Raw genomic sequence first — 22,697 nt, 5'->3', positions numbered from 1 at the left:
AACCTTCGTACGACGACGACCCGAGCTCCGTACGCGTTTCAATCGAAGAATCGATTATCAGAGAGTCCTCTGCGAAGATCCCGACGCGTATCGCGCGTGGTTTTCGCTCGTACGGAACGTAATCGCGAAATACGGGATCCACGATGACGATATCTACAACTTCGACGAGACCGGCTTCGCGATGGGCAAGATCTCCGCCGAGACTGTCGTTACGACCTCCGATCGACGCGGAAGGCCTAGAGCCGTACAACAAGGCAATCAGGAATGGGTTACAGTAATCCAGGGGATCGGGTCGTCCGGCAATTCGATTCCGCCGTACATTATCTTTGCAGGCAAGGTCCACCTCGACTCCTGGACCTCCGAAAGCCCTCTACCGCCAAACTGGGTTATCGCGCTTACTGAAAACGGCTGGACGACGAACGAGAAAGGCCTCGAATGGGTAAAACACTTCGACTTTCATACAAAGAGCCGTACGAAGGGCGTTTATCGGCTCCTCATTCTCGACGGCCACGAGAGCCACCACTCGGTCGATTTCGAGCTGTACTGCAAGGACCAGAATATAATCACGCTCTGTATGCCTGCTCATTCGTCGCATAAGCTCCAGCCTCTCGATGTCGGGTGCTTCGGACCTCTAAAACGGGCGTACGGAAACGAAATCGAAGGTCTTATGCGGGCGCACATTACCCACATCGCGAAGGAAGACTTCCTCCCAGCCTTTTACAAGGCGTACGACGCTGCAATTTCGAAGTCAAATATACAGGCAGGCTTTAGAGCGACTGGCCTAGTACCGTACGACCCGGAATACGTCATTTCGCAGCTAGATGTGAAGCCTCATACGCCAACACCGCCAGGTTCCTCTACAGGCCTCCCGCCACCCTGGGTCTCGAAGACGCCAAACAACCTGATTGAAGCCGAATCGCAGACTGAATACATCAAGAATCGTATCGTACGGCATCAGGATAGCTCTCCTTCATCAATAATTGTAAGCTTACGGCAGCTAAATAAAGGAATCGCAATGATGGTGCACGAGCAAACCCTTGTACGCCACGAACTCGCCGAACTTCGAGATGCAAATGACCGCCTTAGCCGCCGTCGCCGTACAAAGAGAAAGCAGCTACAGAAAGGAGGATCCCTAACAATTAATCAGGCAAAGGACTTGAAGGATCAAATCGATGCGACGCAGCAGTTACAGGCAGAAACGAGTCAGAATAGTGGTCGCGCGAGGAGGACAGAGACGCGCGCGCGACGCTGTGGCGTCTGCGGGGAGCCCGGTCATAATGCGCGTACGTGTCAGAAAGTTGAGTCTATCTCTGAAGAAGAGGATTCTAAATAGTTTTGATTAATTTGAGGCGTTGTGCTTGAATGCACTTATACATTGTCGTGTAAGTGCCTAGAAAGTGGGCGGGTCGCTTGTGTGGGCGGGTCGCTTGTGGAGTACGTTATACACCTTATAATTTTCCTAGCTTAACTATTCTTATCGTTTACGAATAACTTAGACTTAACTAGGCCTTTATATCTCTTGAGATAAAGAAGTTATAAGGGTATGAAAATCCTTACATAAGCAGCGATAAGAAATGACCCGTTCACCCGTGTGACCCGTTCACATGTGGACTACGTTATACAGAGATCATTTGCACTGTGAAACTGCCACCGTTAAGAGAATACGGGCGAGGAGGTCACTTCACTGTCGTTGTTTGGTGTCTCATTGGCAATTTAGCATACTTAGTTGACGAAGCCATAACATGGGGCTCGACATGCCGAAATAAGTCGGTTTCCAAGTCAGGGGTCACGCGGACAATCCATTCCTCTGCTCAATATTCTGTTCTTTTGCAATCAACCAAATCAGTAAGGATCACCGTCACAATCATCCTCCGCGTGTGCGTGTCGTTGTCGTGGAGCGGGAGCTTTTCGCTTACCGTAATCACCAGTTCCAGCAACAGCAGCAACAGCAGCGAGACCAATACGTTACCGTCGCCTCGCCCCTCACGATGCCTTCGCTAATAATGGAGGGGCTACCCAAATATTCGCCGTCTCTGGCCCCCGCACCGTGCTCCCTGCACCAGTCGACGTCGCTGCTGCTCCTGCTGCCAACGATACCATGGAGTCACCGGAGAAGTACGGAGACGTTAGCGTGGGCAATGAGCAGCCCGCGTCTCGCCCCGCGGCCGTCACTGGCGCCTTTCCGGCCAGGTTTCCTTGCGTCGAGGGTCAATAGTCGTCGCTACCGCCGGTAAAGAAGATGGATCCTGTCCTGCGTGCCGTCGCGGCTCCCCTTTCGCTGCTCACCCATACATCGGACGTCGGAGCCGCTGCTGCTCGGCAAGATAGGTAGCGTTAACTATGCTGCTTCTGTTGCTTGGACGGCTATTGACTATCGTTACCGTTGTCGTAGTGCGCTTGGCAGCAAACGGCAGCGCAGTTACACCTATGGCAAGCTTGAAGGGATGTCAGCAGATGCTGAAGGAATTTCAACGAAAGGATCGACCCCGGCAGTCGACTAGTCAAGATCAGGAGGGACCTCCATCGACACCAACTCGGAAGTCAGCTCCAGCTCGTGGGCGTCGAGTGCGGGGAGAATCCCGTCCTCACGATCCAGCTCTATCATCCCCCGCTGAAATAGCTCTTTGCCACGGGACTCCGCGTTCCTTTTCAGGGTCCGGATACGGCGAAGACGGGCCAACGATAAACCCAGATTCTGTTGGAGGCGGTTCATCTCCTCCTGGAGAGCGAAAATTTCTTCCTCCGCCGCATCTTCGTCCTTCTCCAACTCACGCTGAGTCTGGAGAACACGAGACAGCGAAGAAGCAACAGCAACGCCATCGCACTGCTTCTTGTCACGGATACACCGCTCGCAACGGTTGGAGTCCGCCGCCATACGACAAGACATACCTGAACCAGCACGAAAGCACCGAGTGCACGGCATGGCTGGATCTTCGAGAGAACTGAGCACAGGCAGAACGCTCGGAAATGAAGCTCTGGCGATGTCGAGAACGCGGGTTTCGGACGGGACCTTGGGTGGACATGGTTAGTTAAAGAAGGAAGGAAATGGCCAGGTTGCGTGGGCCAGAAAGGACGAACCTCTTTGTGTTGCTGAGGGCAGCGCCAGGGGAGGAAGGGGATAATGTGACGACTCGGACCAACAGGGGGTTGTTTGGGCTGCGAGGCAGGACAAACAAGGCCGCAGCATCGGGCCATGGACAAGGGCAGGACTGCGAAGCGTCACGGCTCCCAATAGGCGCACGGGTACCCGTGCGTATAATATTACACGGGTACCCGTGCAGATTCTGCTTACAGCTTAGCGTGTCTTAATTTCCGCCGACATCGCAATCCTGGATCCATATCCGGGGTGCACCCATATCAGCAGAAAAGGTCTGTCTTGACCTTCGCTAGTGACCTCAGGTGCTGTTTGACCTCCGATCACAGTATGTGCGTTGCCTTACACGTATAACGTATTTGACTTAACCTTTAACTATAATACACTCATCATCATCCCGGTGAAGAACTTGCTGCTCCTCACAGTCCTGTGCCGCCCTCCTCCACACATCACCCATACCTCTTCGATTAGCTAGACCGCTTGTCGACTCCTGGGCAACCTGAGCATCGATTCGCTCCGTCTCAGACCGATCCCAGTCCAAATATGCCATCATTTCTTCCCTTGTCCAGGCCCGTTCACCCTCTCGCGTTAAGCAACGCCTCGTCATTTGCTTATGGTCTAAGCACCAATCGTACTGCGCTTTACTATACCGTAATGGTAAACCCATTGCCTGCCGGTACATCTGGTTGCTCGCATAGGTACCCTGGAGTAGGGACTTCTTCCAGATCTCTCGCGTAGCGACGTATCTTTGGTAAATCGCTTTTGGGTCACTGTATTTTAAAGGCTGCTCCGGAGCTTGCTGGTGTTCTTCGGCGTACTCTGAGACGGGTTCTTTAGCTCGTCGTAAGGGCTGGTCGTTTTCTGAGAGCCGAGCTTCGATCTCTTCTAAGATCTGTTCCGTAATCCCTTCTTGGGCCGGCGAGTTATTAAGAAGTTCGGGAATTGGCGACTCATGTTGAGGTCTGCACGTCGATAATTCAATCGTAGCTTCAGGTATCGACGTGTCGGCCGGCGGCTCTGGTGTTATTCGTAGCTGTTGCGATGCCGCCTCTACTCGAAGTTGTAGCTCTGCGTACTTTAGGGGGCATAATCGAGACGTCCTTGAATGACCTAGACGGTGACATCTAGTACAGGTTGAAGGTCCCTTTCGCTTAGCCGCGACTTCAACAGCTTCAAAGCCGCTAGGCTCCCTTCGGTTACTTGATCGCGGTAAAGAAGTGTTGGTACTAGTCATATCAATACGTTGGCGAGGCTCTTGGAGAAAAGGTTTCGCGCCGCTCCGGATTAGGTGCCAATGCGAATGGAAGTCTCCTTGGTAAAGGGCTTTTCCTTCGGACAACAAAGCCTCAAGTTTGTGAACGCATGGTAGGCCTTGCGACCGAGAGAATATGCCTGTACAGCGTTGTAGCGGACTGCTCGTCTGGAGAAGCTTCCGCTGCTCTTCAACCTTTCGAAGAGCCTCGTGTGATACCCAACCCCGTACTACACCATAAAGTGGACCGGAAAGTTCGATCGGAGACCGAATCTGCTGTTTTGCCTGGTTGGACCTCAGCTCCCCAAGTTGGTTTATTAGCGCATGCTTAATAGCCCTCCAGGCCTCAAACAAATCGAGTGTCGACGTTTTCAGATGACTTTTAAGAAGTGCATGGACACCTTCGACGCGCGAAGTAACAACATTACCGAAATGAGGGTAGCTGTCAACCCAGGCCTTTACAAGCTTTTCCTTATACAGGTCAAGCCATGTCTCTTTAATGTAGGCCACGTCCCGTACATGCGTTGTAATATAGCGTTGTTCAAATGTCGACATACGGATGTCGAATATTGCCTCGGTGGGAGAACGAATAATTTGGTGCCAGTGCTGGTAAAAGTCATGCCACTCCTTCAGTCTCGCAGATTTGTCGGCTTCGGGGTCCTGGAGTTGTAGCTGGATAGCGAATGAAGGCTGACAGTATCGAAGGACGGCTTTGTTCGCATGCCAAAGGCATAGCAATGAAGCAGCAGAAGGAAAGCATACTGCGATTGCGTTGATACAAGCAAGACATCGATCGGTAAGAATAACTGAAGGTAGGCGGGATTGGCTAATTTCGTAGAGTGACCGGAGGCGCTCTAGAGCCCAAACGAAATCTTCCTCGCTTTCTCCACTAAGAAATGCGAATGCGATACAGAAGGATCGTTGAGAAGCGTCTACTCCGATTATATCTAGGAGCGGCATTCCGTATTTGTTCGTTTTGTAGGTACAGTCGAGGATTAAAACATCCGGATAAGCTTGAAGATAGCTTAGCGACTCTGGATGGGCGAAAAGCACAGCCTTTACGCGGTTCTCCGAATCAAGTTGTAAACGGCTCCAGAAACCTTCATGGTCAAGCCGGTTAGCTAGGGCATTGATCGTGCTCTGCCCTTCGTACATCTCGCGCCTACTGTCCGCGATTCGGTTGTAGATATCTTGCTGCGTTGCAATCGAACTCGTGTTTTGGTGTATGTACGTTCGAATCTCCTTAGGTGCGACGCCAGCATTTGCGAGGCTAGATAGACGAGTGATCGTTTCCGTATCGAGTGCGCGATGCTTAGGATGGGCGGATGGGTGTAAACTTGGCTCGTGGTTGTGTTGGGCAAACTGCGGGTCGGGTCGGTGTCGTATTGTCCATGTGCCGCTGTCTCGTGACTCTTTTGCTAGTACAGAGAACGGACAGTTGGTACTTCGCGTAGATGTTTTTCGCTGGCGCGGTCTTCCAGAGGCGTAGTCGCGACATGATCGATCACATGCATATACGACTGAGAGCCTGCCTGTCTTTTCCTTTGTTGACCTTTTCGTAACAAAGGCGTAGCCTCTTGTGTACGCCCACTCGTTGATAGCTTTAAATAAGGTATCTCGGGACTCGTAGGTGCCTTCCGGAGGGAGACTGTCATCGGGAAATGAATGGTGGGTACTACTAGTAGCTGCCATCGGGAGACAAATCTGAGGCTAGTAATGGTAATAAAAGAAATACACGAAAGCACCTCAGCGCGCTTTGTAGCGCGTAAAGTATTGTATGCTGACAGCACCTGAGATCACCAGCGAAGGTCAAGACAGACCTTTTCTGCTGATATGGGTGCACCCCGGATATGGATCCAGGATTGCGATGTCGGCGGAAATTAAGACACGCTAAGCTGTAAGCAGAATCTGCACGGGTACCCGTGTAATATTATACGCACGGGTACCCGTGCGCCTATTGGGAGCCGTCGGTCACGGGACAATTATGTAAGCAAGGACCTTAGTCATCAGGCAGGGAGGCCAACACTCATATGTCGGCCTTGCGACAGAAGGCTGTCGGCGACCCGACGACACGACAACCCCAGAGAGAGAACGACATTCGACCAGTTGTGATATTGTTTGAGCTTTACCTACTTCGCAGAACAGCAACCCCGAAGCCCGGCCCGACGGTTGACCCCGGAGGCCGGATCGTGACATTTGTATTATAAGTTTTCAAAATTATCTTGTGTAGAATAAGCATTACGTATTACTTAGGTTCGAGACCAGGTGGGCTCGCATCACGCCTTATACACTTACGTGGAAATGTTTATACGACAGTTGCCGTCGCGTGCTTCGCCCCTCTCTATAGAATTGCCGCCTCCTCTGTAAGCTCTCTTGGAGCGGTTGGATATCTTATGCCTATTTGGAGCTTGCTAGCAATTCATCCTTGGAATATCGCAAAGCTCGAGTTAGTTTCTATTACTTAAAGTGGGTTAACATAATCGGCGCTTTCTTCATAGCGAGCCGTTTCCCATAATACGAAGTGAAAAGGATAACCGAATTTAATACTTGGCTACAGTTGAAGAACCATCATAGCTAAGATTAATTAGCACGGCCGGACTTCCGTTCCACTGTGCCATGTATAAGGAAATAGCAGCAAAGTTAAACATGCTCTCCTTTATCTCTTCTCGCCTCTCCAACATCCGCGAACATTACTCGCCGAAAGTTGGAGAGGCTCCTATCTCTAGAAGGATGATTAACCATCTCCGCGAGGACGTAAGCCGGCTTGCCATCGCGATGAGTGAGGTTGTTCTTATGGATATGCTCGGCGCCCATGGTGATGTTAAGGAGCAGCTCCGGTTTATCCCGACCGTGTATGATGTTGATTACAGTAGGGAAGGCTTTATGCTTCTATCCTATAGCCTCTATCGCTCGCGTGCTATTGTCTCGGGGAATGCTCTCCTTCCACATCACCTTGCTCACGGGGCCTATGCATCCTGGCCTACCTACCCTTGGGATGTGTGACGCCGAAGGAACAGGTGGCGCGAGTGTGCGCCCGGACGCCGATAATTGGTCACACGAGGTCGGCTGGGTGTGCCTATTTCCTGCACAGTAGTTTCCTCATCGAGAGGACTTTGCGAATCGGCATTGCCTTCTCGAGGCAGACGATCTCCTGATTCATCCTCCATGGACAGTTGGGGCGCGACGACAAGGCAGAGTGCTGTCTATCCCAGGCAGGTCGCCACCGTGGATGTGCGGATTCGTTCACTCCTCGGCGGAAGGACAGGGACCACGCGTTTCGGACATTCTAGCTAACGCATGAAAAGCAGCAGACTTCGGTGAAGGCGAGACTGGGCGGAGGGACGAAGGGTCAGGGGTGCATGAAGGGGGTAAGTGTGAGGGCAGGAGAGGAGAAGCGGCCAAACGGATGGCGTAAAGGCACGGCTGAACATCCATCACATGAAGCAACTGACTGTGACTGCGCCGAGATGCATGAACTCCGCCCTGAGGGAACGACGACCGGCAGTGAAGACCTCGGGGGTCTCCCCTGATGCAACCTCAGGAGGTGGCAATCAGCTCATCTGCCTTGCAAGTAACCTAACAGGAGACAGCCCTCATGCACGTTTCTAGCCGCTAGTGTGGCTGTCGTCACCTTTTCACATCGTTCTGCTCCTGTAATTCGCCGTTGCCATGACTCCCTCCATCCGCTTCCGCCGAGTCTGCCTTGACGATGCAAGACTGCGCAGGTCTGCTTTGTGAAGCTGCATAGACAAGACCACATATGGGCGCCATGTGGAACCTTGGCACGCCTGCCGAGATGGGGAAAGACCCAGGGAGCCAGACAAAGCGGTGACAAGCACAGCCCTTCCAGCAAAGGCTGTCTGGGCTCGACGTTCCAAGTGGAGGCAGCCCATAGTTGACAGAAATCAGCCCAATGTGTCTTGCGCAACATGTCTAGCTGAATCAAGTTCATACCTCCGTTCGTCATCTCCTAGGCAGAGGCGTCAGCCGGACATGGCACAGACTTGGATTGGACTGAGAAGCCCCTGAAGCACCAGCCGTCTGCGGTACAGGGAACGCCGGAGAGGCGAGGACCCGGGATTCTCAGAGGCAGCCGGACGACGCTGTCCCTGCGCCCTCAGCCTGCATTCTGTCCTCGCGTAACTCTTGAGGCGGCCTCCCTTCCGTCGTGGTTGGTAACTGGGAGTGGCAGTAGAAAAGCGTGCCATGACCAACTCCTGGAGCCATTGACGCTTGCGAACCTGGACCTTCACGGGGCCGTACTCCCACATTCACAAAGCTCCCTGAGCAGCAGTTTTCCATCAACATTATCCGAACTCTCGCAGTGTCTGGGCGATTCTATGCGGCGATATTGCTGCTGGACGTTGAGGATCTCCAGCCGGACTTTTTCCGATCCGCCCGAGCCGGATCCATTGGATAGCAGCGCGCCTGCCTGCGTCGCGTCTCCGTCCACCCACGCAACCACGAACGCCCATTATCTTCTCGACCACAACCCGCTTCCTCGTTGACATCAGATACCAAACTCCCGCATGTGCAGTCATCACTCTTCGAGTTCTCGTTGCTCTTCGCGAGGTCCCTGGTGAATAGTGCATGTTGATTGGTTGGTCGGGGGCCCACTGCTGTACCATGAAGCTGCTGACTAACGGTGCAGGGGCTGAGAATCGGGTGCGTCGGTGGCTGGGCGGCAAATTCCCCACCGCCCAAAATGTCGCGTCGCGCGACCTCCCTCGGCCTTCCCCGTCCTTCTCACCATCGCATTCCGTCGACCATGGCAGACCAAGCGCGGTCGCAGATCATCAAGGAGAACCCCATTGGCAAAGGCCTTGATGCGTTCCGCGCTTCATTCGGTCCGATCTGCGAAGACGCGAGCGTCCCCTGCACTCCGGACTCGCTAGATCGGCTCGGCCAAGAAGGTAAGAACGACACCACAGCTTCGGCCCAGTGTGCCCCTCTAATCATCGTGCAGATCTCCAGAATCTTGTTCTCGACCTGCTCTTCGCTTTACGAAACCTCTCCGCGGTTCGCTTCCTACGATCAAAGGCCGGCCATGGGACCCTTCGTAACGATCTCCTCAAACTTAACTCGGCTGTCAGCTCCGACGGCTTCGATCTCGTCCGCGTCAAACCTCTCCTAAAAGCAGCCATCGCCGATGACCCGGACGACGCAGTTATCTGGAATGAAGTCTACCACGCCGTCACCGAATCCACTCCGCCGCCCCGACCGACAGCATCATCCCTCCACCAAACCCCTTGGCTGCACAACACGAGCAGCTTCGCGAACTCCTCCGAAGGCCGCAAAGATGTGGACAGAGTCCTTAAGTTGGAGCTTGGTCCTCTCTACGTCGGGCTTCCTCGCTTCTGCGAGACATATTTCGGACGTGTGGCCGGTCTTGAGACAGCGGCCGAGGCCGTCTTCAAGGAATGCAAGGGAGGCAGCAATCCGCTCTTCCATGAAGGCTGGAGCGGATGGCCAAAAGACGCAAACCAGGACGACGTCTTGAGCTGGTTTGCGGGCTTGTGCGAGAAGCTGGCGGCCTTTGCAGAACACCACGGGTCAAACCCGGCATGTCGACGGAGACCATTGGCACAACCCAACAAGCCAATCCGCGGTTCCACAGGGGAACGCAAATTGGACGTCGGCTTCGTGAACGACACCAAGGCCGACAAGGATTCTCAATGCCACTGGTCGCGGGTCCTCGTCCCCGGCGAGCTGAAAAGCAATCCATTGGCCGACACAGCGTCCAAGGCATGGCTTGATCTTGGGAGGTACGCGAGAGAGGTTCTCGCTGCTCAAGACACCCGTCGGTTCGTTTTAGGCTTCACTATTTGCGGATCTCTCATGAGGATATGGGAGTTTGACCGGCTGGGGGGGGTCGCATCCGAACAGTTCGACATCAACAAAGATGGACTGCAGTTTGTGTCCACGGTCCTCGGCTTTCTCTGGATGAACGAGGAGGAGCTTGGGTTCGATCCGACAATCATGACGGCAAACAACGAACGATTTATCGAGATCGAGCGGGACGGCTCAACAGAACGCCTCATCATTGATCGGGTGATGAAACGCGCACCTTGCATAGCTGGCCGGGCGACGACTTGCTGGAAAGCCCACCGCGAAGGACAACCCCAGTCACTACTTGTTATCAAGGATTCGTGGCAATATACGGAACGCGATGAGGAAGGCGAACTGTTACGCGAGGCGACTGGCAAAGGCGTCGTCAACATGGCCCGATACTATCACCACGAGACTGTTCGGGTTCACGGTAAGGATGACGACATTCGAAGCAACGTGCGGGGAGGGTTAGATGTTACCAGAGCTACGAACTACCGGTCGGAACGCTCGATGCCTCCACCGAGTACCACCATGTCTGGCGCTTCGCGGAAGGGCCGCAGCAACAGCATCGCTGGCAAGAAGCGGTCTTCGAGTCAAACTGGCGCCGCGCTGCCCCCCAGCAAGCGATCCTGTTCGGCATCTCCAACGAAGGCTAGCAGCAACGCCATGTCAAACCGGGTGCATCGACGTGTCATTCTTCAAGACTACGGAGAACCCATCTACAACGCGAGCTCCCGATCGGCTCTCCTTGCCGCACTAGAGGGATGTATTGAAGGACACGAATCCCTGCGCAAAGCCGGCTTCCTTCATAGAGACATCTCCATCAATAATCTCATGATCAACGAGGACGACGACAACATCTCATGGCGTTCGTTCTTGATCGACCTAGACCTCGCCGTCAGAGAACAACGTCAAAGCGCCTCCGGAGCGAAGGGCAAGACCGGCACGAGAGCATTCATGGCAATCGGGGCCCTTTTAGGCGAGCAGCATTCCTTCATGCACGATCTTGAGTCATTCTTTTGGGTCCTCTTCTGGATATGCATCCACTATGACCCAGATGCGAACAATTCCCGGAGCAGAAGCAAGGATTTGGCGGCCGACCCCGACGAGAACGCCATTTCGTCTCCGCTTAGCAGGGTTGTTCCTGAGTTTGACCAGTGGAATTACATCAGCATGGAATTGTTGGCAAATGAGAAGAAGGGACGCGTGTCTCATGAGGGGGACTTCATCAGGTCCGCAGAAGAGAATTTCACGCCATACTACCAACCGTTAATACCTTGGGTCAACAGGTTACGGAAAGTGGTATTTCCTAGTGGTGGGAGGTGGGAAAAAGAGGACGCAGGATTGTATGTTAGGATGAAGGAGATCCTTGGAGAAGCCCAGAAGGACCCCAAAGTGTTGGCGGCAGACGGCCTCGCGAGTTAGAGAAAGCTTTGAACTTCCGCCCCCAGATCCCTTTCTCCTGCATCTTACCCCGCGACGCCACAGCCTAGGAATTTCAGAAGACTAAGTGCATGGAGTTTCGCTAAGGTTCCCTCATGAGGCTTTCTCCCCCCTACAAGCACAGTCCCGGTTTGCGGCCGACACCAACCACCGGGGATGATGGCGCCGTGGCACCGTGGAGAATTCCTTCCGGCCTCCACGGCCGGCCATCCGACTCGGCAACAAGCTCAGTGCTGGCGACGACGTGGTATCGACGGGCTTGCCTAAGGGCATGGCAATGCTCCAGTTGGAAGACGCCGCCTAGCGGCGTCCCTAGACAGCAGGCCGTTCCCCGCAGCCGCCTCGCGCATCTCTCCGTTCGGCGAGGAAATGGAAATGGGGCCGTGGGTCTACACGTGCATGGCGTCTCGCAAGGCCTCGGTTTTTGGCATAGGCGGGTCTGTTTCACGTCCTTTCGACAGCCCGCGGGACTAGTTTGTGCGCCTACTACTGTACAGTACCGGACACTGGCGCCGACCCCAAGTTGCGTAATAGAGCTGGCGACACACCGGAGAATTCTTCCCAGACTTTTAAACGGTAACTTATTTAAGTGACCCCCTCCTGGGAGGATCTTCCCCAGCTCTTCATGGTTAACTTATTAGTGACCCTCTCCGTGGAGAATTCTCCCCAATCTCTCCAGGGGTCCTCTTCATAGGTTATTTTTATCACTCCTTCTCCTGGGAGACTTCTCCTTGGAGTGTCACCGCGGCTGAAGGCAGCGAGCATCAACGGTGGGAATATTATATTAGTAGGGTCGCTGTAAAATGAGAAAAGATTGAAATCTACGTCCCTAGCACTTAGAGTATCGTTTCTGTCTGGAATTGCATCAACGCGTGGCAAGTTTTGTAGGTGCTCGAGACATGCAACGGTGGCGCACAGTAGCCGAATCGGGCCCATGCGCGCCTGCATCGCCCGGTCCCGAGACTCTATCCTCGGCTTCGCCGTCGCTGTTTGCACGGGCGGTCGCTTTGCCAAAGACTCGACCTTGGCAGCAGCAGCTCATTGCCCATAGCCTGTCGTGGTCAAGCACGTAGCAGAAGTTGATCTGCTCGGCCATTGATCAGCTGCCGTTGAAGTCAGACTTTGACGTTCCGTCGCTCCCAGAAACACAGGTCTCTCCTAGGGGCTCGAAAGGCACCATCTGTCCCAGCCCGACGACACGGCATCGGCGTCAAAGGGGGATGACCGCCAGTCAAGCATCGCCGACTACCGGATTACTCCAGACACCTCATTCACGGGACCAGGGGCGGCAAAGAGGCGGAGAGAAGGTACGAAATAGTCTTTCCAGTTAGTGCAATCAGCAGAAGAATGCAGGTCCTCTCCTAGCTCCGTTCATCCCAGATCGTACCCAGAAGCAAGTGAGAAACACCTGAGATGATCAGGGTTTTCCTTCTAGAGGTCCAGCAATTGTCCCTTCGGTGATGGGACCCAAAACCGGGCTTCATCGAGTGGTCCCAAATTTGGACCGCCATTTGTCACTGATCATTCTTTACTGTACTGTACAGTACCTGGCTGGTTGCCATCGACAATGGTAGCTGAGGTCAGGTCAAGGGCTCAAACGACGGATGGCCTCAGTTCTCCTTTGGATCCAACGAGTTGGAGAGAAGTCTGCAAGGAGGGTCGCTAACAAGGTACAGTGCCTGGGAACAAATCAGCTCCTCGCACCGAATTCATTCTCCCTCCGGCAGCTTGCTGAATTTTCTCTCATCCCAGTTTCCTTTTCGAGGCCCCGTTTCCTAATCCAAGCCCGGGAAGTATTGCACACCGATTCCACCATGCTCGCGGTTCATATGATCGTACACCGGATTCCCCTTCTGGAAAGTCTTCATGCACACCCAACAGATATGGACTCCACAAGCCGAGCAGGTCATATGATTGCAGCCGAAGGTCTTCTCGATCATGATGCCACACTTGGGACAGTCCTTGATGCCGAGTTTCTCCTTGGCCGCCCGCAGTGCCTCGTAACCGCCGGATGCACTGTCTCGCTGCTCGGCACAGGTCAGACCATCGTGTGAGACATTGCAGACTCTGCATACTGCCACAAGGCATGCAGGACATATGAACAAGGGTCTTTGACCGGTCCCAGCTACGTCGTCGCTGTGCCCCGATAGGTTCGCCGCGCGGTACATCTGCCCGCAGTCTGGGGTGGGGCAGTATCGCAGATCGTTGAGATGGCGGGTTACGTGGATTCTGAAAGCGGTCTCAAGAAGGTCTTCCAAGGCTGCTGATGAAAGATACGCCTGAAGCTCGGTCAGGCGGAGCACCTCGCCGCATCTGCCAGCGTCGCCTTGGCAACGGATACAAGCGCCAGAGTTGATGCCAGCAAAACACAGGTCCTCGAAGCAACCGGCACAGTAGACGTGTTTGCAGGGCGTATGTACTGGATTCTCGGCTTCCGTCCAGCAGATAGCGCAGTCGCTGATCGAGCCGGTTTCTGACTTTGCCCTTGATACCCCTTCCCCACCATGGAGGATTTTTTGCGCAACGTTAAAATCGGCCTCGGATCCAGCCACAAGAATGCGCCGGGGACTGGATGCAATGTCCAAGATGACTTTGTCATCCCCAATGGCCGCGGCGACGGCACGGTAACCCCCCTTAAAGGCCTGGGAGAATTGTTGTGTGTCAAGCTCAATGACAAAGATAGAGGATGAGTCGGCTTTGGCAAGCTCGATGAGAGCCGACTGCGCCTCGTCGCATCGCGGCCGAGGGCCTAGGAGTCGAAGCTGAGACCTGCGTTTGTCGCGGACGATAAGAATGCCGAGTTCGCGCTCAAGCTGCTTCATTATTTGATAAGCACGGCCGTTAGCGGCGAAGGAAGGCACCCATACAGCTTTCCCGTCCTTCATCATCACTTCTCCGCCGATAATGTTTTCCAGGGTGGCCTTGGCGCTGGCGACGTCCTTCCCGATTTCTCCCTCGATCTTGAGGACCCGGAGGCCTTGGGTAGGAGGATATGCCGTGTAGAGCAAATGCTGCGATGCCCAGGCTTGCTTATGATCGGCTATTTCTTGTTCAACAGCGTCATAGACGCGAGTTGGGATCTTAAGCCTTGCTGAGTGCACAAGCTGCACTGTTAGTTTGCCATGGTTGTTGAATGGCAGAGGCTTGTTGTGGAACAGCTTGACCGCCTGCCTCGCATCCGCATCGTCCAAGAACCGAGCCTTGGCCTTGAAGCGCTTCCCAGTCATCTCCGGGCTCCCTTCCCACCGGTCCAATGGCCCAGCTTGGAGCAGTGATGACTCGATCAACGTGTTTGCCATTGGTAGGTCAACATCGTAACTCGCGGTACTCAGCTCGACATGGCATGGAGCCAATCCGGCAGGTATATCTCTCGTGACGTGCTCTTTCTTAGCGAGTTTTGGGACGTCTAAAAGCCTGATGGTCCAAGCTAATTGATTCCAATTGCCTGCGCCGCGAGTAGGCCCTTCGCACTGGACCCTTTGATTGAGCACCTTGTATATGCCAGCCGAGAATTTTGAGCCCACCTTCGCGGCGATGTCTCCGTTGCCAAAGTTCAGCCAAGCTGTCTTGGTTGGCTTGTGCCATGAGCAATAGACTTTCTTCGAATCGACCCGGCGGTAGTTTGTCGTTTGGGGCATCGGGGCATTGATCGGAACCGCTCTCGAGGCATCGTGCCTCTTCATGGCTGGTAGACTACAAAAATGCTTGGCGAACAGAGAGTCTTCGACCCTGATATCGGCACTGCAGTACGTATTATCCGCCGGCGCGGAAATGCGAACACAGCCTTCCGGTACGGCAAAGCCGAGCGAGACAAGAAGATGGACCACAGAGCTCGCGGTTGTAGGTTGAGGTAGGTGACTGATGCGGACAGCGGAGAAGTCAGACCGAAAGCTCACTTTGGTCACGACGGCTCCATCTCCGAAGTTGACCAAGGCGCCATTGAGCTCCCGGCACCAGCTCTCGACATCCTGACTGACATCTCCCGCGTTCTGGACCTGGCTGCACGCCTATCTGCCCTCCGCCATCCAAACCCGCTGGCCGCACCTGACCGCCGACCTGACCCGCGTGGCGGCCGTGAGAGCGTGGGCGGCTTCCTGACGCTGCAGCCCGCGCTGGTCTTCAATGGCACAGCCCGCCTGCGCGCCGCCGTCGTGCAGTACCCGGCCATGTTCCTCGACCTGCCGGCGTTTGCGCCACGGCCGGCGGCGCCGGATGCGGGGTTGGAGGGAGGTCGTGGCCGGGTATCAGGCGCGAGCAGCCGCAGGGAAAGCGGTCACGTCGGCGCCGTGGCCGGAGAGGGTGGACTTGCTGCAGGGCGGGATCGCGAACGGGAGGATGCGGGAGCTGTTGGGGGATGATCCTGAGGGGCGGCTGACGCTGGGGTACGGGCTGGCGCAGGCGGAGGAGTTGCCGCCGCCGGTGTGGGTGGTGCGGGGGGCGAGGACTTTGTGGTGCCCAAGGCGGCGGCCGATGAGTTGGTGGAGAGGGCGGGCAGGGAGAGGCCTGGGTGGGTGGTCAAGTATTTAGTGAGGAATGGGGGGCATGGGTTTGGTGCGGTCCATACGGTTGGTTGAGGGAGGGAGTGGAGTTCTTCAAGGGGTACTGGCTTGGAGATTTAGCGGGTGGGAATGAAACTTGTTGACCAGTGTCTTCGGATGTGACTCGGCTGTGACTTCGGTGTCCGTTTGTCGTGCTGAATTGTCTGATTGACCGGGAGCTCTAATAACCAATCATTGATGGGAGATGGCGTCCTCGGAGCTTATCGAACAGCTTGGAAATGGCTGGAGCTAAATGACCCTGGAAGCCGCTGGCTGGCAGTGGCAGAACACTCTTTCGACCCAAACCAGTAGGTGCCTTCCTGCTCCCTTCTCCCTCAGCTACCTGACTTCCACCCCACACGAAACTGCGGAAACCCTGCTCTGGCGAGGATCTCTTTCCTCATTAGCATTACCGTCATTCCTCGGCGGTCATTCCTTGGCACTCTTTCATCATGGGTCGCGTTTGTGCCGATTGCGGGCGCGACCTTCCCCAGACCTCCTACACCTCCAACCAGTGGTCCAAGGGTTTGGGGCTGTCGCGATGCGCCGGCTGCGTTCACGGCCATTCCTCCGACACTCCTGCTACCCAACAATCCGACAGCGGCCGGTACAATGACTCTGTCAATGCCACGTTCTCCCACGATGCTCTCAACAACCCTTTCGCATCGGGTGCCTTTCGTTGGGTTGCCAAAGGGGTTTACACCAGCGGCGCACGATCTGGCCAGGCCTGCGTTTTGAAATGGTTCAAGACGGGTGCTGTCTTCGAAGAAGACTACTTCGCTCTGGACATCAAGGCAGTCGACAGGGCTCTGGAGATTGTAAACCGCTTCAACGAGCTGAATTTCGTCAACAAGACCCTCAAGATCAACGTGCCCTCAGTGTGGATGTTCGACAAGACGGCTTCCCGGGCTGGCCAGAAAGCACTGGTTGAGCCCTTCATTCAGAACTACCAAAAGTTCAACAGCAACACTGGTTGGAAGGACGATTGGGGCGCGTGGCCGCAGGTCATGCAGGCGCTGAGCCGTAGGTGCAACGCCAACACTGATCAAAAACGGTCTGACTGATCGTACCTCCTTGCCAGACTTCAGCTACCACGTCTCGGGCGGAAACCACGTGCTCTGCGACCTGCAGGGCGGCATCTACCAGCACGAGCTCGTCTTATCCGACCCGGTGATCCTCTCCCGGACCGGCGACTACGGCGTCACCGATCTCGGCCGCGACGGCATCAGCTCCTTCTTCAGTCAGCACGACTGCAACCATTACTGCCGCCCCAACTGGACGAAGCCCGCCAATCCGCAGCTGCACTTCAACCCGGTCCCAGGCACGACCATGCTCCGCCGCACCGTGCCAACCGCCGCGTCCCGGCCCAGCGACACCCGTGACTATAGGAACTGGTAATGAGTGATGGAACGAGCAGTGGCGGGTTACGTCCTTGGGGTGCGCGGTTGGAGGATACAGAGGGGTGCTTTCTATTAGATAGCTGCTGGCCTGGAGATGGAAGAGCAATGGCAACGATCCGCATCTCATGGAACCTTGGGCATCTCCACAAAAGAGACGTGATGTCCTTCCCAGACCTCTCAACGACGTCGGCCGGGGAGCCGGAAGGGTCCTGACGCTGTGGGCTTTGGCGCTGTGGGCTAACACAAGTCATGAATTCACGTAACCGAGGCAAAACCTCAGAGAGCATCCACAGTATCTACAATAACCCGCCCATGAAGACGCTCATACTCGTCAAGCGCCTTCGTCTCCGCCATGTTCTCATAAGGCTCCCATGTCTCCTCTCCACCCTTCCACCTCACAAGCAGTTCCAGGCCGCCATCATCCCTCTTTCTGTCGCCACCAATCTCCTCCACCTCCCACTCCAGGTCGGCGGTTTTGAGCTTGGTTTGATACCTCACCTGAATGGCCCCTGCGGTGCGCCCCGGGAACTGCTTGGCGATCGCGGACCAAGAAAGTCCCTGCCCCTTCAGCTGAAGGATCATCGCGTCGTCCGCTGGCGTGTACGGCTTGCCCTTGCACTTCGTGGTCCCGTTGCTCTTCTGTCTCGCTGGGCGGTGCCTCTTCGCGGTGGTCCCCTGATTCTCCGTTCCACAGTATCCCCCTCCGTGTTCTACGCGTGGATCCCAGGTGAACTGCACCACGAAAGTGGGTGGCGAACCGTCCATTGTAACGCGCTTGAGCACTGCGTCTCCAAGGGGCAATTCCTCAAACGTTGCGGCGGGGGTGCTGTCCATCTCAATGACCCTTTCCGGGAGCGATAGCGGATGGCTAACGCCTCGCTGGCGCCTAGGGCGTCGGGACGAAGAGTCGCCGCAGGACAGACGGTCCGCTGCTGAGCTATTCCGCCCGTTGCGGTGGTCACGGTGCTCACCCTACGGCGCTTGCGCCGCGGCGGCCGGACAACATCATCCTCGCTGTGTTCAGTGTCGCTGTACACACTAGGACAGTAGTCCTCCTCATCATCGGTATTGCGATGTCGACGACGGCTGAGGTCGCGCTGCGAGGCCATTCCGCCAGTCGTTGCGTCACAGCGGCCGGCAGTGTGCTGCAAATTGGCCTGGTCTCGGCCGGCGGGTGGCTGCATGGGTGGGCTGGCACCGGCCGGCTCATGGTCGTCATTTCCTCCATCGTCCGGCAGCGTGGGTAGACCCGCCACACTCTCTCGTGCATACGGCTGCGCGGGAGGGCCCGGGCCCTCTTCATCGTTCTTCTCTCCTCCGTCGTCTGGAGCGAGAGGACGTTGTTCTGGGCCGCCCGCTTGATCGTTGTCGTCACGGTGATCGCGATGTTGAGACAGGCCACAGCTGCCGGACCTCTGTTGCGCATCAACCCCATGGCCGGAGGCGCCGCCGCTTGGGCTCTGAGACTGCTGAAGGCGTGGTTCGGCATCTGCCGGTTCGAGCTCGCTGGTGCTCTCGTCGACTGGCAGTGTGGGTGTGCGTGCCCGGTTCTCCTCCGCTTGTGGCGGCACGGCAGGACACACTCCAGTCTGCTCTCCTCTGTCGTCTGGAACCGGATGATGGTGTTCTGGGTTGCTCGCCTGATCGCTGTCGCCGCGATAGTTATGGCGCAGAAAGAGGGAGCAGCTATCGGACGTCTGCTGTAGCTCACCCCCGTGACTGGAGGCGGCCTGGCGTGGACCCTTTAAAATTCCTCCTCTTCGGGGTGCCGTGCGGCCCTCCTACTGTCCATCATTCAGGCCGGTACTGACCGTCACTACCAGGGGTAAGTTGGGGTAGCGCCATAGTCAAGGGGTCGACCGGGGCGCCAAAGTTCTAGCATCCTTACCCTCTAGAAGTGTATTTCTACTCCGGTGTCACAATCGCGACTGCCGGTCTCATTTTCCCACGCCAAAGTAGCGTCCATGCCAATTCTGTCTAACGAATAGTGACATTGTAGCTGTGCCGTACGCCGTTTCACTTTTTTGGATGCCGAAGCGCCGCGCAGCCTAAGCACACAGGGGCAAGGTTTCCCGCGCGACTGCCCGCATTCAATCGCGACGTGCACCGTGCAGCGGTGCCCCACACGCGCTAAGGCTACTGGAAGAGCTTGAATAGAAATCATATCGCATGCAGACACCAGACGATTGCGCGGCAAGTCAAGCCTGGCGGAGCACTGCGCAACGGCAGCGCACCACGGCAAGGTCAGGAGGCGCCCCTCACCCCTCCACTTAGTGTGAGTCACTGGCCTATCTGCCCGATGCTAGCGTTGAGGGTCGCCAGCTCACCTAATAGCTCGCAGCCATGAAGGAGCGCAGGGCTAGCCGCTCAGCGAGAAAGAACATTGAGGAGACCCCTGTGCTTCGACCTTGCGAGAAGGGCCAAATGTGCTGCCGGAGCATCTTTTGACGATACTGAGCGGTTGCTTTGGTGCGTAGCATCGCCCCCGACCCCGCCCCCACCCGCACACGCCGTTGGACGGCCTTGTCACCTGCTCAGGAGGTGGGCAGTAGGACGCTTAGGAGGCGGCTGGCCCTGCATAATGAGTGGTGATGATGTAGGGATATCATTTCCGTCTTCTGCATTTTGGCGGACATTAACGACAGTGCTGCTCCATTGTGTGGTCGAGCAAGAAACACCGAAGGGTTGTTCATAGTCACCGAGCAGGAGGAACTTCAATCTGGTTGGTAGAAGGCCGCTTCTCATGATATGCGCGTCCCTGATCAGGAGGCGGCTGGAGCCATCCAGAGTCTTGCTCTGAGCTGAGGCTAGTGGCATTCCGGTCTTCATTATCGCCGCTCAAGTACGGATGGAAGTAGACTTATGCTTCCAAGCAAGCACGCTCATTCGCATGCCGGGATTTCAATCGCGATTCGTCAACATAGCACAAGGCACATATTCATTCTCGGCGAGAAAGATGTACTCGAATATGGCAAGCTAGCGATGAGTCTACCCAGAACGGATGGCCAACAATCGTGCACACGGCAAACACATTTCACCGTGAAAGAATGCCTGCCCAGGTTTCCTGAACAAAGTATGAATGGTGGCTCGTCCTACAACCAGGATCTAGCGACACTGCCACATTCCTATCGAGCAGAACGTACTCTGGGTCGCGTCGTGAAGTCAAAGACGTCCCCTGGACTGCTTTGCACCGCATTCATCACCAGGTGTGCGCACGAACGATATTATCCCCTCAATCCCCGGGGAGCCACAGATCTCTACACAGTTTGTCAATCGCGTAGTAGTTACCGCACAGCGGGGCATTCATGGCCAACTAAGTGCACTCTTCAAGGCCGAGCTGGATCGCCATAAGGAGCAGTGTCTAACGCTGGAATGCGACAAATTAAAACGTTACACTCTCCCAAACCCCAACCTTGTCTTCCAAGACCTAATGGCGAACGAGCATTACAAGACTGATGTTGATTTGATCCATGGCCACGGTGCGCCTACATCATCACCGGCTTTCTCGTCGCTGTCAATCCAAAACGGACCACGGGATCGAAGACAGAACGAGGCGTCGTGGCCGGTGCCTCATCCTTAAACAGCCAATATCGAGAGTGGAAAACAGTGGGCGAGGAAGTCATTGCCCTGTCGTACTCTCCTGTAAGACCCTCTTACTCGCTGAGCATGACGGCACAATTTGTGACGAAAGAGTTAAAGATCGGTGACCCGGTGCGTCCGAAGCCTCATCGTATGTCCATGGAGGGATGAGAACGAAGAGATTGTGACTGGAATTCTGCCGATGAGGACTGGGCTGCCACCGTGGCTCTTCCTATCGGCCGCCTACAGGTGTTGTTATCGATAGCGGTGAGGAAGCAGGCACGCCTGCCCGCGTGCTTCCTACGCAAAGGCTTGAGCTTGCGAGCTGGGATAGATAACTTCATTGCTAATGTAGCAAGACGATTAGTTCCGTGATGACAAAGTCATTGCATTGTTGTAACCAGTCCCACAGCTATTTCACTACAGTATTACTTAAGGGGGTCTTCGAGCTGATGGGCCTTGGCTTGTCTCGTTATTCAGTTAGAAGCTGAGCATATCCTGGTTGAACATAGGTTACAGTATAAAACTCTCTACTGGATCAACTCTTTTGTAAGGACTAGTGTCCTAGGGCGAGTGTGAGCACTCTCGGATAGGGCCAAACTCGCACCAGTAACGAATTGATGGTGCAACACTTGTGAGGGAATCTCTTATCATGGCATTTTCAATGAGTTGAGACAATGTCCTATTGTCCGAGAATAATTACTCAAACAGAAACTACGTACTGGCTGAAAGTTGGTAGCACTTGAAATTCACTCTAGAGGAGCGCGCTAATAATAACTCGCCCTGGAAAAAGATGGCCGGTCCTGCAACCATGGTCACATTACGAAAGCGCCAGTGGAATGCGGTAATCGAGAAGGAGCATAATTCTCGACTGCGAGTCCTGTAAGAGCACTCGCTGGCGATCAGATCAAGCCCTTTTGCGCCCAGCCAGCAGGATAGCGTCGCGTTTGACACGGCGGATATGTGGCACCTTGGTCCCTCAGATACCATTAGGCCTTCGCAAGAAATATACCGAGATCGGTGGAGTTCTTTAACCATGATCCTCTGTGAGTTGAACCTCGAGGGTCAAGAGGATGTGCTGTCTTGTTCGCTTGGCGCGAAAGAGTTGTGGCTCCCCAGTGATTGAAAACGAGCTTCCCAGATCTCACAGCAGTTGAGGGTATAATGCCGCGAAAACGACATTCTGGGTAATAGCATCCTAAGGGCCTATTCTATGATACTGTCTAAATGTTATCGCGAGTCTCACTCCTCCCTGATATGACCATTTTGCTCGTTGACGAAGTGGATAATGCTCCATCAGGACTAGCAAAGTCGTAGTCTCTAGTGTGACGCTCGCGGCACCCACTTAGTCATGCCCTTAGTTATGATAAGGACCAAGAGAATTTTGGGATTGAATCTAGCGCTTCAGTGCGTATTTCCACAATTTAGCGAGGAGGGTAATATTCCTGGGCTGTCGTTCGGATGGGTCCTACTGGGGCTGACGAGTCTATGTCTGGCGGACGTGTGGTATCGCAAGGTTGAAATGTAGAGTGTCGGCGTTGGTAGGAGGGTGCTGTGGTTCA

General features: G+C 55.0%; 6 protein-coding genes across 6 annotated transcripts; 2 read left to right on the top strand and 4 right to left on the bottom strand.

The window, feature by feature from the left end:
- Positions 1-2,290: 2,290 nt before the first annotated feature.
- B0I36DRAFT_300220 (uncharacterized protein) lies at positions 2,291-3,120 on the bottom strand. The gene is made up of 2 exons (XM_046152012.1): positions 3,079-3,120; positions 2,291-3,010 (listed from the first exon to the last, which is right to left on the bottom strand). The coding sequence occupies exon 2, from the start codon at positions 2,921-2,923 to the stop codon at positions 2,498-2,500; it is 426 nt and encodes a 141-aa protein (XP_046004350.1). The 5' UTR covers positions 2,924-3,010; positions 3,079-3,120; the 3' UTR covers positions 2,291-2,497.
- A 5,994-nt stretch (positions 3,121-9,114) lies between these two features.
- B0I36DRAFT_257099 (uncharacterized protein) lies at positions 9,115-11,600 on the top strand (the record flags this gene model as incomplete). Its single annotated transcript, XM_046150995.1, has 2 exons — positions 9,115-9,259; positions 9,313-11,600. The coding sequence occupies 2 exons, from the start codon at positions 9,115-9,117 to the stop codon at positions 11,598-11,600; spliced, it is 2,433 nt and encodes an 810-aa protein (XP_046004349.1).
- B0I36DRAFT_341319 (uncharacterized protein) lies at positions 11,496-12,464 on the top strand (the record flags this gene model as incomplete). Its single annotated transcript, XM_046156005.1, has 1 exon — positions 11,496-12,464. A coding segment is annotated over exon 1 (494 nt), but the record flags the coding sequence as incomplete, so codon positions are not given.
- A 929-nt stretch (positions 12,465-13,393) lies between these two features.
- On the bottom strand, positions 13,394-16,722 carry B0I36DRAFT_378516 (uncharacterized protein; the record flags this gene model as incomplete). Its single annotated transcript, XM_046160695.1, has 2 exons — positions 13,394-15,625; positions 16,570-16,722. 2 exons carry the CDS (start codon positions 16,720-16,722, stop codon positions 13,394-13,396), a joined length of 2,385 nt encoding a protein of 794 aa, XP_046004347.1.
- A 1,110-nt stretch (positions 16,723-17,832) lies between these two features.
- Positions 17,833-18,390, bottom strand: B0I36DRAFT_257062 (uncharacterized protein; the record flags this gene model as incomplete). Its single annotated transcript, XM_046150994.1, has 1 exon — positions 17,833-18,390. One exon carries the CDS (start codon positions 18,388-18,390, stop codon positions 17,833-17,835), a length of 558 nt encoding a protein of 185 aa, XP_046004346.1.
- An 80-nt stretch (positions 18,391-18,470) lies between these two features.
- Positions 18,471-19,512, bottom strand: B0I36DRAFT_56651 (uncharacterized protein). Its single transcript, XM_046163034.1, has one exon. The coding sequence runs from the start codon at positions 19,043-19,045 to the stop codon at positions 18,524-18,526; it is 522 nt and encodes a 173-aa protein (XP_046004345.1). The 5' UTR covers positions 19,046-19,512; the 3' UTR covers positions 18,471-18,523.
- Between the last annotated feature and the right edge of the window lie 3,185 nt (positions 19,513-22,697).

Source organism: Microdochium trichocladiopsis (genome assembly GCF_020744255.1).
Source record: "Microdochium trichocladiopsis strain MPI-CAGE-CH-0230 chromosome Unknown B0I36scaffold_16, whole genome shotgun sequence".
Lineage (NCBI taxonomy): Eukaryota > Fungi > Ascomycota > Sordariomycetes > Xylariales > Microdochiaceae > Microdochium > Microdochium trichocladiopsis.
Note: the sequence above shows the minus strand (reverse complement) of the source record. Positions and strands in the feature narration are given on the sequence as shown.